The sequence below is a fragment of the Anarhichas minor genome, unplaced genomic scaffold (genome assembly GCF_050575085.1).
Source record: "Anarhichas minor isolate MPS153535 unplaced genomic scaffold, ASM5057508v1 ptg000030l, whole genome shotgun sequence".
Lineage (NCBI taxonomy): Eukaryota > Metazoa > Chordata > Actinopteri > Perciformes > Anarhichadidae > Anarhichas > Anarhichas minor.
In genome coordinates this window covers 9,939,762-9,952,346 of record NW_027466476.1, presented here as the reverse complement: position 1 = coordinate 9,952,346, position 12,585 = coordinate 9,939,762, and the positions used below count along the sequence as shown (strand labels likewise).

At 40.1% G+C, this 12,585-nt stretch overlaps 4 protein-coding genes across 6 annotated transcripts; all 4 read left to right on the top strand.

Moving 5' to 3' along the window:
- The first annotated feature begins 737 nt into the window (after window positions 1-737).
- LOC142964543 (nuclear factor 7, brain-like) lies at window positions 738-2,865 on the top strand. Its single transcript, XM_076104904.1, has one exon. The coding sequence runs from the start codon at window positions 738-740 to the stop codon at window positions 2,163-2,165; it is 1,428 nt and encodes a 475-aa protein (XP_075961019.1). The 3' UTR covers window positions 2,166-2,865.
- Window positions 2,866-3,472: 607 nt separating this feature from the next.
- On the top strand, window positions 3,473-4,879 carry LOC142964409 (interleukin-1 beta-like). 2 transcript variants are annotated; one of them, XM_076104714.1, is made up of 3 exons: window positions 3,473-3,779; window positions 3,980-4,113; window positions 4,226-4,879. In XM_076104714.1, the coding sequence occupies exons 2-3, from the start codon at window positions 3,991-3,993 to the stop codon at window positions 4,469-4,471; spliced, it is 369 nt and encodes a 122-aa protein (XP_075960829.1). In that variant the 5' UTR covers window positions 3,473-3,779; window positions 3,980-3,990; the 3' UTR covers window positions 4,472-4,879. The 2 variants fall into 2 exon arrangements, with proteins under 2 accessions (XP_075960829.1, XP_075960828.1); XM_076104713.1 differs by lacking the exon at window positions 3,473-3,779 and having other exon boundaries at window positions 3,911-4,113.
- Window positions 4,880-7,813: 2,934 nt separating this feature from the next.
- LOC142964404 (interleukin-1 beta-like) lies at window positions 7,814-12,149 on the top strand. 2 transcript variants are annotated; one of them, XM_076104707.1, is made up of 4 exons: window positions 7,814-7,937; window positions 10,908-11,020; window positions 11,186-11,319; window positions 11,432-12,149. In XM_076104707.1, the coding sequence occupies exons 3-4, from the start codon at window positions 11,197-11,199 to the stop codon at window positions 11,675-11,677; spliced, it is 369 nt and encodes a 122-aa protein (XP_075960822.1). In that variant the 5' UTR covers window positions 7,814-7,937; window positions 10,908-11,020; window positions 11,186-11,196; the 3' UTR covers window positions 11,678-12,149. The 2 variants fall into 2 exon arrangements, with proteins under 2 accessions (XP_075960822.1, XP_075960821.1); XM_076104706.1 differs by lacking the exon at window positions 10,908-11,020.
- On the top strand, window positions 7,921-10,276 carry LOC142964403 (nuclear factor 7, brain-like). The gene has a single exon (XM_076104705.1). The coding sequence runs from the start codon at window positions 7,979-7,981 to the stop codon at window positions 9,404-9,406; it is 1,428 nt and encodes a 475-aa protein (XP_075960820.1). The 5' UTR covers window positions 7,921-7,978; the 3' UTR covers window positions 9,407-10,276.
- Window positions 12,150-12,585: the final 436 nt, after the last annotated feature.

Genomic DNA, 12,585 nt, shown 5'->3' with positions numbered 1-12,585 from the left:
AAATATGTTTGTTGTTGTTGTCAATCTTTAGGAACATAACCACGATATATTTGTTTGGCTCTATACAAGAGATCTTAATGTTTATGAGAAACAAAAGATCTGAAATCACAAGGTACACGTACCGATAACACTTTGAGTTCAAAGGTTCTGGAATAAAACAAACTGACAAAGTCCAGAGACAGTGAGAGCTGTAATCAGCAACCAGGAGCAGCACTGAACAAACTGCCTCTGAATGTCTTAAAGAAGTTTAACCTTTAAAGAGTTTTACATCGGTGGTCTTTTCATCATCAAGTGTTTCCAACTGTTGCTTTGTCTTCACTGGGACAAAGTATTTTTCATTGTAACAGGAAACATGAGCCACAACATTTAGTCGGGATAATATCTTCAGCTTTCTGTCAGTGTTTAGGATTATTTCTCACACAGGTCAGATCATCACACAGAGACACAGGGGTTAAAAAATACAACAAGAGTTTTTATAAGGGACAGAGTGCAAAGTATCCTGTTATATCTAATAAAAACAGAGCTGCATTTACTGCCATTAATCATTAACCAATGAAAGATGTTGGTGAAATAGAAAGCAGATTCTGACATTGTTGAAAGGAGACAAGACGACATTACACTGTGAGATATCTCTGTTGAACAATGTTCCACCTGGAGGACTGAGAAAAGACAAACGAAGGGAAATAGAATTTGGTGAGTCTTTTTGTTTTTAAAGAACAATTTGGAAAAGCAAGAAAATGGCTGAGAAAACCTCTCATGTTAAAAGTTTCCTGAACTGCCATGTTTGTTCAGAGACGTTCAGAGATCCTGTGTCTCTGAGCTGCAACCACAGCTTCTGTTCAAGCTGCCTGCAACTATTCTGGAAACAAGCTGAAAACAAAAACTGTCCCATTTGTAAAAGAATATCCTCAAATGACAATCCTGGGGTGAACTTTCCACTGAAGGAACTGGCTGACTCGTTTGTTGAGAGACAGAAAACTGGATCATCTGAGACAGAACAAGGAGAGAAGAAGGTGGAGGTGGTGTGTAGTAAACATGGAGAAGAGACTCAACTGTTCTGTGAGGATGAAGAGAGAGTTGTGTGTTCTGTCTGTGAGTTTTCTCTCCACCAGAGTCACAAGGTGGTTCCTATAGAACAAGCAGTCAGTGACCTGAAGGACCAGCTGAGATCTGACTTAGAGTCTCTGCAGGACAAGAGGCACAAACACAAACAAGTGGAGGAAACATACAATGAAATGATTGAACACTCCAAGAAGCAGCTGTTGTCCACAGAGAGGCAGATCAGAGCAGAGTTCAACAAGCTCCACCAGTTCCTGAAAGAGGAAGAGGAGTCCAGACTGGCAGCTCTGAGGGAGGAAGAGGAGCAGAAGGGGAAGACTATCAGCAGAGAGATGAAGATGATTCAGGAGCAGATCTCCTCTCTGTCAGACAGCATCTCTGCTGTTGAAGAAGACCTGCAGAAACACAACGTGTCATTCCTCAGCAGTTATAAACCCACTCAGACCAGAGCCAGAGTCCAGAGCTCACTGTCAGATCCACAGCTGGTCTCAGGAGCGCTGATAGATGTGGCCAAACACCTGGGCAACCTGTCCTTCAGAGTCTGGGAGAAGATGAAGGACAAGGTCCACTTCAGTCCTGTCATTCTGGACCCAAACACTGCAAACCGCTGTCTCTATCTGTCTGATGATCTGACCAGTGTGAGACATGGAGACACAGACCAGAAGCTTCCTGACAATCCAGAGAGAAACACTTATTATGCCATTGTTCTGGGCTCTGAGGGCTTCAGCTCAGGGAAACACAGCTGGGAGGTGGAGGTGGGAGACCATCCTGAGTGGAACGTAGGTTTGGCTAAAGAGTCCATTGACAGGAAGGGAAAGATACTTGTTTCACCAAATGATGGAGTCTGGTGTTTAGTTCATGACAGTGGAAAATACACTAATGGATCTGGTCAGACTGTCAGAGTGAAGAAGAGTCTCCAGAGGATCAGAGTCCAGCTGGACTATGACATGGGGGACGTGTCCTTCTACGACCCTGAAGACATGACTCACATCTACACTCTCAGAGACACTTTCACTGAGAAACTCTTCCCATATTTCAGTATTGGAAAGTCTGGTGATGATAAAACTGCTGATATCAAAATGTATCAAACTGATATTTCTCTGTGATGTTCAGACATGTTAGTGTTTGTTCAGACTTTACTCTGACTTCACTGTGAGTCAACATCTCATTGATAGAATCAATACAATCAACAGTTATGACTCATCAGAATCAAACTGTATTACATCATCAGATCATCAACTTTCACACAAAAACAAATCATTTTTCAACTATAACTAAATCATCATCTTGTGTTTAATCAGAACACAATCTAACATTTAGTGAATCCACTAAACCAAACACTTTGTTTCCAGTTGTGTGTTTCTTTAACTTTGATCTTCATCAGACATCAGTTTTAGTTTATTAGATTTCTGGATCTTCTGTTGAGTTATTTCAGCTTTGATGTTATAATTTCAGTGTTTTACACTTTACACTCAGAGTCTCAGAGGTTCAGTGAATCAAAACACATTCTGACTCTGATTGATTATCTTTTATGATTGAAATTGTTTTTAACTGTCTCTACTGTCCCAAATGAATAATGCAAAATGTATTTATCTTTGTTTTTTGTTTTCATGCTACTTACTCAAAAAACACATAAATGATTGTTTTAATCTGAAATTCATTTTTGGATATACATTAAGAAATTAAGTTTTAAGGTTCTGTTGTTGAGCAGAAATGCACCAAAAATCATTCCACAAGAATATGTTTTAACTGCATCACATCATCGTATGAAGTATTCTGGTTATCAGCATCTTGTTTTATGAAATTTTTTTGTTAACATTTATGGACAGTCCAGCTGAATGAAGTCAGATCTTCTTTTGTAAAGTCACGTGACTAATGAAGCGACTGCACACAAAGAAAGCTGAATGGAGCTCATACCTCCCTGATGAAGGCTCAGTAGCTGTAAACATGTGAGCAATAAAGAGTTGTGCAACTTGTTTCATGTTGATGGAGTTGTATTGCTTCTCTCACTGGTCTGTACCTCACTGTGTGTGTGTTCTCAACATTAGAAACAGTCAGAAATCACATTTAAAAAGATGGTTCAACTTTACCCTCCTACAACTTCACTGCTTCATCATCAACTCTAAGAAAGGAAGTTTAAACAAATAATACTTTACAACAATCTCCTCGAGGAACGACTCGCTTTTAGACTTTGTGTTTGTTAAAAACTCAAAGAAGCAGAATGATTGTGGTTGTTGATCATCTTTGTAATGTGAAGTTGTAACAGTGCGTTGATGCTCACGTCTGTTACAGACAGCCTCACTGAAGAGAGGGAGCACTGAGGGTTGTATACACACAACACACTGTTTAAGAAATGCTTTCACTGTTACATTTCATTCACTCTGTCACCTACTGAATGCACTTCTCAGGGACAACATGCTCACATGTGCTCAATGTCATCAACATTATAGAATGTGCAGCATGTGTACAGGATGTGATGGCACGGACACATTTTACTTCCTGTAAACGTCACAAGATGGAGACAAAGTCCATGTTGTTCTTTGCTGCACAGGTTGATCAATAGCAGCACCTCTTAGCACTTTCTGATGGATTCTTCTTTTCACACAGATCCTTCACAGAAACCTCGTTGTGTTTGTCTGACGTCCTGTTTGTCCAGAGTAGCTCACACATCCAGAGTGGAATAGAAGTATAAAGTAGCAGCACCACTGGTGTAACTGATGGTATTGGATGCTTTTAAAAAAAATCTCAAATATAAACGTATATATATCATAACTACCTCCAAGTCAAAGCAGTTTGATGCCTTTTACCTGTTGTACAAATGCTAATGTACCTTTAGTAAACTGCACTTAAAGTAGCACCATGACAGACAGTCTTTCAGTTTTCAATAAAAGCGAACCTCTACCCTCTCTTCTCTCCTCAGTTCTCCTGAACATGTCCACATACTTGCACCCTGCACCCAGCGTCGAGGGCAGAACGGTGGCTCTGGGCATCAAGGGCACAAATCTCTACCCGAGTTGCCGCAAAGATGGTGCCGAGCCAACTCTGCATCTGGAGGTAAAGCTCGTGACTCGTCACGCGATTCTCACCACACACTTTGTAGTGCTATGAAAGGGTGATGCAGTGACCCTTTACGCAGACCCTGACCTTTACCTTTTCACACCCTCAGGCGGTGGAGAACAAGAGTCTGTTGAGCGGATTGGGCACGAGCATCAGCATGGACAGCGACCTGGTGAGATTCCTCTTCTACAGACAGGACACCGGGGTGAACATCAGCACCCTCATGTCCGTCGCCTACCAGAACTGGTACATCAGCACGGCGCAGCAGGACAACAAGCCGCTGGCAATGTGCCTGGAGTCCGCCACGCGCTCCCGAATCTTCAGCATCCGAGAGGAGGTTGAACGTCAGAGTTAAAAACCTGCCAAAGACGCCCAAAGTGGAATGTGGATCTGCATCTGGGGGTCAAGTTTGACCCTCTGAAGAAGACATTATTTTGGGGCTGTTGAACAGAGCGTAATAATATACTGCACTTCAGCTATTTTGATTCAGAAAAGCAACAAAGACACGATACGGTTGTCTGGTAAAAGGTTGCGAGTATTCCAGTGCTTCTATTTACTGTATGTACCAAGTACAGAAAGTGAAATGCTTCGTGTATTGACTTAAGTCACGTTTCACCAGAAGATGGCATCATTGTGCTTCTCTGGTGAACACCCTGTGTATTTATTGTGCTGAATGACATGACACACTGTTGATGCTTTTATCTATTCATGTATTTATCTATTTATGCAACATGTTAATATACATGTAGATATTTATTTGGAAATCTGCATACTAACAAGTATTTAAATGATGTGCAGTGAAATATAGAATAAAGCCTTGTAACTTATTTGGATTTGTGTCTTATATTTGTTCACTGAAATGATAAGGGACTTCACCATAAACATCAGCTGTCGCCCATTTTCTAGAGACAGTTATTGTGATCAGATTATGAGCTGCAGTTCTGTCCTCCATCTAATATTTCTACAGAACACAGAGACCCAGTAACCAACCAGTGTTACCATGTTCCTATGGCTGAATACTATTAGTACACTTCTGAGGTACTTTTACTTTACTTGAGTATTTTCATTCTAAAAGAGTCCTCTGACTTTTGATACTTTGAAGTAGAGTTTTCTAATAATATTATGGTCTTTATGGTCTATCAGGTTTTTTATTTGATAGTCTATTTCCATTTTTATTTTGAAGTTCACTCGTCATGTGTCATGTTTAGTTCTACTTCCTGTTTTTGTGAGTTTGTCCACCTCTTTAGAGTGACCTGTCCTGATCAGTGTCACCTGTCATTATTGTTGAGTATTTTTAAACAGAGGGATGACTTTTATTTCTGTAAACAACCTAAATACTTGTAACAGAGTTTTCCCTCATTAAAAGCTCATGCATTGTTGGAGTATATGTATTTATCTTTGTGTACTTTAGGACTTGTCAGTGGTGGAGAGTAACAAGTACATTTACTCAAGTACTGTCCTTAGGACGGCTCCTAAAGCACCTCCTTCACCTTCTCCAGGAAGTTGTCTTTGTTCAATGAGTCAATGTCCAGCACTCTGGTAACGGCCCTCGCTCTCCGCCATCTAAAAAAGTGTTAGTTGATATCATGGGCGTTTGTAGGATTCAAAGCACAGCGCGCGGCAATTGTTTTTGGGACCCATTTGGGGCCGTGGATATCCATTGTTTCAGACAGTTCATAGATTGGTTCAATCAGAAAGATTAAAGATAACGTGAAATTTGACAACACAAATATGAACTTTTCTCAAATAAAGAATATCCGCGTCACTCCCAAATCCTAATTCTTAAAGGGACCGCACACAATGGATGGAGAATGGACCTGACAGTGTCAACTTTATAGGTCTAAAATAGGCCTAACGACGCCCCTGGTTGATATTATGTTGAACAGGCAAACTTTATTAAAATATATTAACATTTGTGTAACTTGGAACTGATTTAAACATAATAACAGTAACAAAACCTTAGTTTAAATACAAAACAGTATTCTGCACCAAATAAATAATAATAATAATAAATAATTAAATAAATGAATAAAAAACGTTCTGCTAAAATGCCAATATACAGTAACAGTATATTCTATATCCAAAATATATATAAAAAACTTTTCCCAGTTGTGCAGCCAAAAAAAGGCAAATAAAATTAAAAATAAATCTATTCTGCAGCACTTAATAGGCTACAAATAAAGTGCTTTCCTCCTTTATGCAATTATTAGTAGTGCTGGGCAACGATTACAATATTTAATCGCGATTAATCGCATGGATTTTTTGCGATTAATCGCGATTAATCTCATTGTTATGGCAAAGTTCAATAATGAATTCAAAAGTAGTACTGCTATATGAACAAAAGGGCAATAACATTTGGGTTGCAAGCACTTTAACAAATCAGGTGCTTTTTCAGCAGTATTCCCTTTACACAGCAGCAGTTCTATCTCTTCACTATCTGTGCTCAGTGTGTATGTGACACGTTCCACTGCTGTGCAACATGAATAACATGTTTCAGCACGTTTCAGCAAAAATGTGTCTTCATGACAGTCAGAGCATGTGAATGCAGCTCTACTGTTCTTCAATATAATGCTGTAACTCCGAGGAGATGATGGTGACCCAGCGATCAAAGAATAAAGACACTTTACCCGCAATTTAGGTGTATTTTCCCTTTAACTCACGAGATGCAGCACGTTTTATACTTAATGTGAATATAATTCATACTTTGCTGGTATCTTATTCTGAAAACCGGATGTCCGTCTGAAGAAACCGGATGTTGTCTCACGTTAATCTTTCCGCTAACTTTCAAAGTCCTTCGCTCGCTCCCGATCTGTGCCGTTTAAATGCGTTTACCGTGAATTTCAGCATATAGGTGCAGTAACATGTAAGTGTCTGCTGACAACAGACACTCAGGCAATTACAATTAACAAAATATTGGTGGGGACAATTGTGTCTTTCCCAAACTTTGGTCGTGACTAGTCCCTATGGACCCTATGCAAACCTACGCCCTTGGTTTACACTGAAACCCGCCCATGTAGACCACGTTGGACATGATGGACCAACAGTTTGAGGCTGAAGACTTTCTTTCTTTCTTATCTTTACAGCTCAACAGCACTGTCTTCATCAGACTGATGTCTTTGTCTTATAGATCAATTCTAAACACATGACAGAATATTTATGTGCTGTTTTAAAATCAAAAACTTCATAATTTCTTTATTTTAGTTAATCTTGTGAAAATGATATCAACTAATGCATGATGTCATAAAGTATTTATATTCTTCTCAATAAGAGAGTGAATGAATGAATGAATGAGAGAAAATGTTCCAGAAAGTAAAACACATTCAGGTTGAGAGACTTTAGAATCTATTTCATGATTGTTATTTGTACATTAACTGAGACACAATGTTGAAAACTAATAGTTGTAATAGTGAGTTTGGTCTCATGTTTTTAAAAATACTCACTAATTACATTTTACATACATTTGGCTGCTTTGACTTGTGATAAATGAGAATATGAGATAAACAAATCAAATTCAAACATCAGCTTTGATTCTTTAAGTGCAGGTTAAGAGTGTGATCTTTATTTAGTCCACCTGGATGAAATGAACACAGTCATGAAGAGATTTTAGCACAACATGTTTCCTGTTACACCATCTGCTGGTGACTAAAGGACATAACAGCATTTCCTCCTAATAACTCACACTGTGACAGAGAAAAGTGAAACAGAAAGAAGATTGTGACATTGTTGAACAGAGCTGAGACGCCATTACAGGGTGTGAGATCTCTGCTGGAAAACACACGTTTGGAGTATTTGAACCAGTGAAGAGACGGAACAGTAACTTGGTGAGTCTCGTTATTGAAAGATAATTTAGATACCAAGACAAATGGCTGAGAAAAGAGCTCTTGATGAAAGTCACCTGAACTGCCATGTTTGTTCAGAGACGTTCAGAGATCCTGTGTCTCTGAGCTGCAACCACAGCTTCTGTTCAAGCTGCCTGCAACTATTCTGGAAACAAGCTGAAAACAAAAACTGTCCCATTTGTAAAAGAAGATCATCAAAAGACTTTCCTTTGGTGAACTTTCCACTGAAGGAACTGGCTGACTCGTTTGCTAAGAGACAGAAAACTGGATCATCTGAGACAGAAAAAGGAGAGAAGAAGGTGGAGGTGGTGTGTAGTAAACATGGAGAAGAGACTCAACTGTTCTGTGAGGATGAAGAGAGAGTTGTGTGTCCTGTCTGTGAGTTTTCTCTCCACCAGAGTCACAAGTTAGTTCCTATAGAACAAGCAGTCAGTGACCTGAAGGACCAGCTGAGATCTGACTTAGAGTCTCTGCAGGACAAGAGGCACAAACACAAACAAGTGGAGGAAACATACAATGAAATGATTGAACACTCCAAGAAGCAGCTGTTGTCCACAGAGAGGCAGATCAGAGCAGAGTTCAACAAGCTCCACCAGGTCCTGAAAGAGGAAGAGGAGTCCAGACTGGCAGCTCTGAGGGAGGAAGAGGAGCAGAAGGGGAAGACTATCAGCAGAGAGATGAAGATGATTCAGGAGCAGATCTCCTCTCTGTCAGACAGCATCTCTGCTGTTGAAGAAGACCTGCAGAAACACAACGTGTCATTCCTCAGCAGTTATAAAGCCACTCAGACCAGAGCCAGAGTCCAGAGCTCACTGTCAGATCCACAGCTGGTCTCAGGAGCGCTGATAGATGTGGCCAAACACCTGGGCAACCTGTCCTTCAGAGTCTGGGAGAAGATGAAGGACAAGGTCCACTTCAGTCCTGTCATTCTGGACCCAAACACTGCAAACCCCTTTCTCTATCTGTCTGATGATCTGACCAGTGTGAGATATGGAGACACATACCAGAAGCTTCCTGACAATCCAGAGAGATTCACTGAGTATGCCAATGTTCTGGGCTCTGAGGGCTTCAGCTCAGGGAAACACAGCTGGGAGGTGGAGGTGGGAGACCATCCTGCCTGGACTGTAGGTTTGGCTAAAGAGTCAGTTGACAGGAAGGGAGAGATACTTGCTTCACCAAATGATGGAGTCTGGTGTTTAGTTCATGACAGTGGAAAATACACTGATGGATCTGGTCAGACTGTCAGAGTGAAGAAGAGTCTCCAGAGGATCAGAGTCCAGCTGGACTATGACATGGGGGACGTGTCCTTCTACGACCCTGAAGACATGACTCACATCTGCACTCTCAGAGACACTTTCACTGAGAAACTCTTCCCATGTTTCAGTATGGGAAAGTCTGGTGATGCTAAAACTGCTGATATCAAAATGTGTCAAACTGATATTTCTCTGTGATGTTCAGACATGTTAGTGTTTGTTCAGACTTTACTCTGACTTCACTGTGAGTCAACATCTCATTGATAGAATCAATACAATCAACAGTTATGACTCATCAGAATCAAACTGTATTACATCATCAGATCATCAACTTTCACACAAAAACAAATCATTTTTCAACTATAACTAAATCATCATCTTGTGTTTAATCAGAACACAATCTAACATTTAGTGAATCCACTAAACCAAACACTTTGTTTCCAGTTGTGTGTTTCTTTAACTTTGATCTTCATCAGACTTCAGTTTTAGTTTATTAGATTTCTGGATCTTCTGTTGAGTTATTTCAGCTTTGATGTTATAATTTCAGTGTTTTACACTTTACACTCAGAGTCTCAGAGGTTCAGTGAATCAAAACACATTCTGACTCTGATTGATTATCTTTTATGATTGAAATTGTTTTTAACTGTCTCTACTGTCCCAAATGAATAATGCAAAATGTAATTATCTTTGTTTTTTGTTTTCATGCTACTTACTCAAAAAACGCATAAATGATTGTTTTAATCTGAAATTCATTTTTGGATATACATTAAGAAATTAAGTTTTAAGGTTCTGTTGTTGAGCAGAAATGCACCAAAAATCATTCCACAAGAATATGTTTTAACTGCATCACATCATCGTATGAAGTATTCTGGTTATCAGCATCTTGTTTTATGAAATTTTTTTGTCAACATTCATGGACAGTCCAGCTGAATGAAGTCAGATCTTCTTTTGTAAAGTCACGTGACTAATGAAGCGACTGCACACAAAGAAAGCTGAATGGAGCTCATACCTCCCTGATGAAGGCTCAGTAGCTGTAAACATGTGAGCAATAAAGAGTTGTGCAACTTGTTTCATGTTGATGGAGTTGTATTGCTTCTCTCACTGGTCTGTACCTCACTGTGTGTGTGTTCTCAACATTAGAAACAGTCAGAAATCACATTTAAAAAGATGGTTCAACTTTACCCTCCTACAACTTCACTGCTTCATCATCAACTCTAAGAAAGGAAGTTTAAACAAATAATACTTTACAACAATCTCCTCGAGGAACGACTCGCTTTTAGACTTTGTGTTTGTTAAAAACTCAAAGAAGCAGAATGATTGTGGTTGTTGATCATCTTTGTAATGTGAAGTTGTAACAGTGTGTTGATGCTCACGTCTGTTATAGACAGCCTCACTGAAGAGAGGGAGCACTGAGGGTTGTATACACACAACACACTGTTTAAGAAATGCTTTCACTGTTACATTTCATTCATTCTGTCACCTACTGAATGCACTTCTCAGGGACAACATGCTCACATGTGCTCAATGTCATCAACGTTATAGAATGTGCAGCATGTGTACAGGATGTGATGGCACGGACACATTTTACTTCCTGTAAACGTCACAAGATGGAGACAAAGTCCATGTTGTTCTTTGCTGCACAGGTTGATCAATAGCAGCACCTCTTAGCACTTTCTGATGGATTCTTCTTTTCACACAGATCCTTCACAGAAACCTCATTGTGTTTGTCTGACGTCCTGTTTGTCCAGAGTAGCTCACACATCCAGAGTGGAATAGAAGTATAAAGTAGCAGCACCACTGGTGTAACTGATGGTATTGGATGCTTTTAAATATCTCCAAGTCAAAGCCGTTTGATGCCTTTTTCCTGTTGTAAAAATGCTAATGTACCTTTAGTAAACTGCACTTAAAGTAGCACCATGACAGACAGTCTTTCAGTTTTCAATAAAAGCGAACCTCTACCCTCTCTTCTCTCCTCAGTTCTCCTGAACATGTCCACATACTTGCACCCTGCACCCAGCGTCGAGGGCAGAACGGTGGCTCTGGGCATCAAGGGCACAAATCTCTACCTGAGTTGCCGCAAAGATGGTGCCGAGCCAACTCTGCATCTGGAGGTAAAGCTCGTGACTCGTCACGCGATTCTCACCACACACTTTGTAGTGCTATGAAAGGGTGATGCAGTGACCCTTTACGCAGACCCTGACCTTTACCTTTTCACACCCTCAGGCGGTGGAGAACAAGAGTCTGTTGAGCGGATTGGGCACGAGCATCAGCATGGACAGCGACCTGGTGAGATTCCTCTTCTACAGACAGGACACCGGGGTGAACATCAGCACCCTCATGTCCGTCGCCTACCAGAACTGGTACATCAGCACGGCGCAGCAGGACAACAAGCCGCTGGCAATGTGCCTGGAGTCCGCCACGCGCTCCCGAATCTTCAGCATCCGAGAGGAGGTTGAACGTCAGAGTTAAAAACCTGCCAAAGACGCCCAAAGTGGAATGTGGATCTGCATCTGGGGGTCAAGTTTGACCCTCTGAAGAAGACATTATTTTGGGGCTGTTGAACAGAGCGTAATAATATACTGCACTTCAGCTATTTTGATTCAGAAAAGCAACAAAGACACGATACGGTTGTCTGGTAAAAGGTTGCGAGTATTCCAGTGCTTCTATTTACTGTATGTACCAAGTACAGAAAGTGAAATGCTTCGTGTATTGACTTAAGTCACGTTTCACCAGAAGATGGCATCATTGTGCTTCTCTGGTGAACACCCTGTGTATTTATTGTGCTGAATGACATGACACACTGTTGATGCTTTTATCTATTCATGTATTTATCTATTTATGCACCACTTTAATATACATGTAGATATTTATTTGGAAATCTGCGTACTAACAAGTATTTAAATGATGTGCAGTGAAATATAGAATAAAGCCTTGTAACTTATTTGGATTTGTGTCTTATATTTGTTCACTGAAATGATAAGGGACTTCACCATAAACATCAGCTGTCGCCCATTTTCTAGAGACAGTTATTGTGATCAGATTATGAGCTGCAGTTCTGTCCTCCATCTAATATTTCTACAGAACACAGAGACCCAGTAACCAACCAGTGTTACCATGTTCCTATGGCTGAATACTATTAGTACACTTCTGAGGTACTTTTACTTTACTTGAGTATTTTCAGTACATGATACTTTATACTTCTACTCCATGCACATTTCACCACTTATGACTCCACTACATTCATTTGACAGCTGTACTCACGAGTGGGATTGTAGATACATTTCTGAACATGAAATTAAATAAAGAATAATTTACAATAGTCTGACATTCTGGAAGTGGTCATTCTAAAAGAGTCCTCTGACTTTTGATACTTTGAA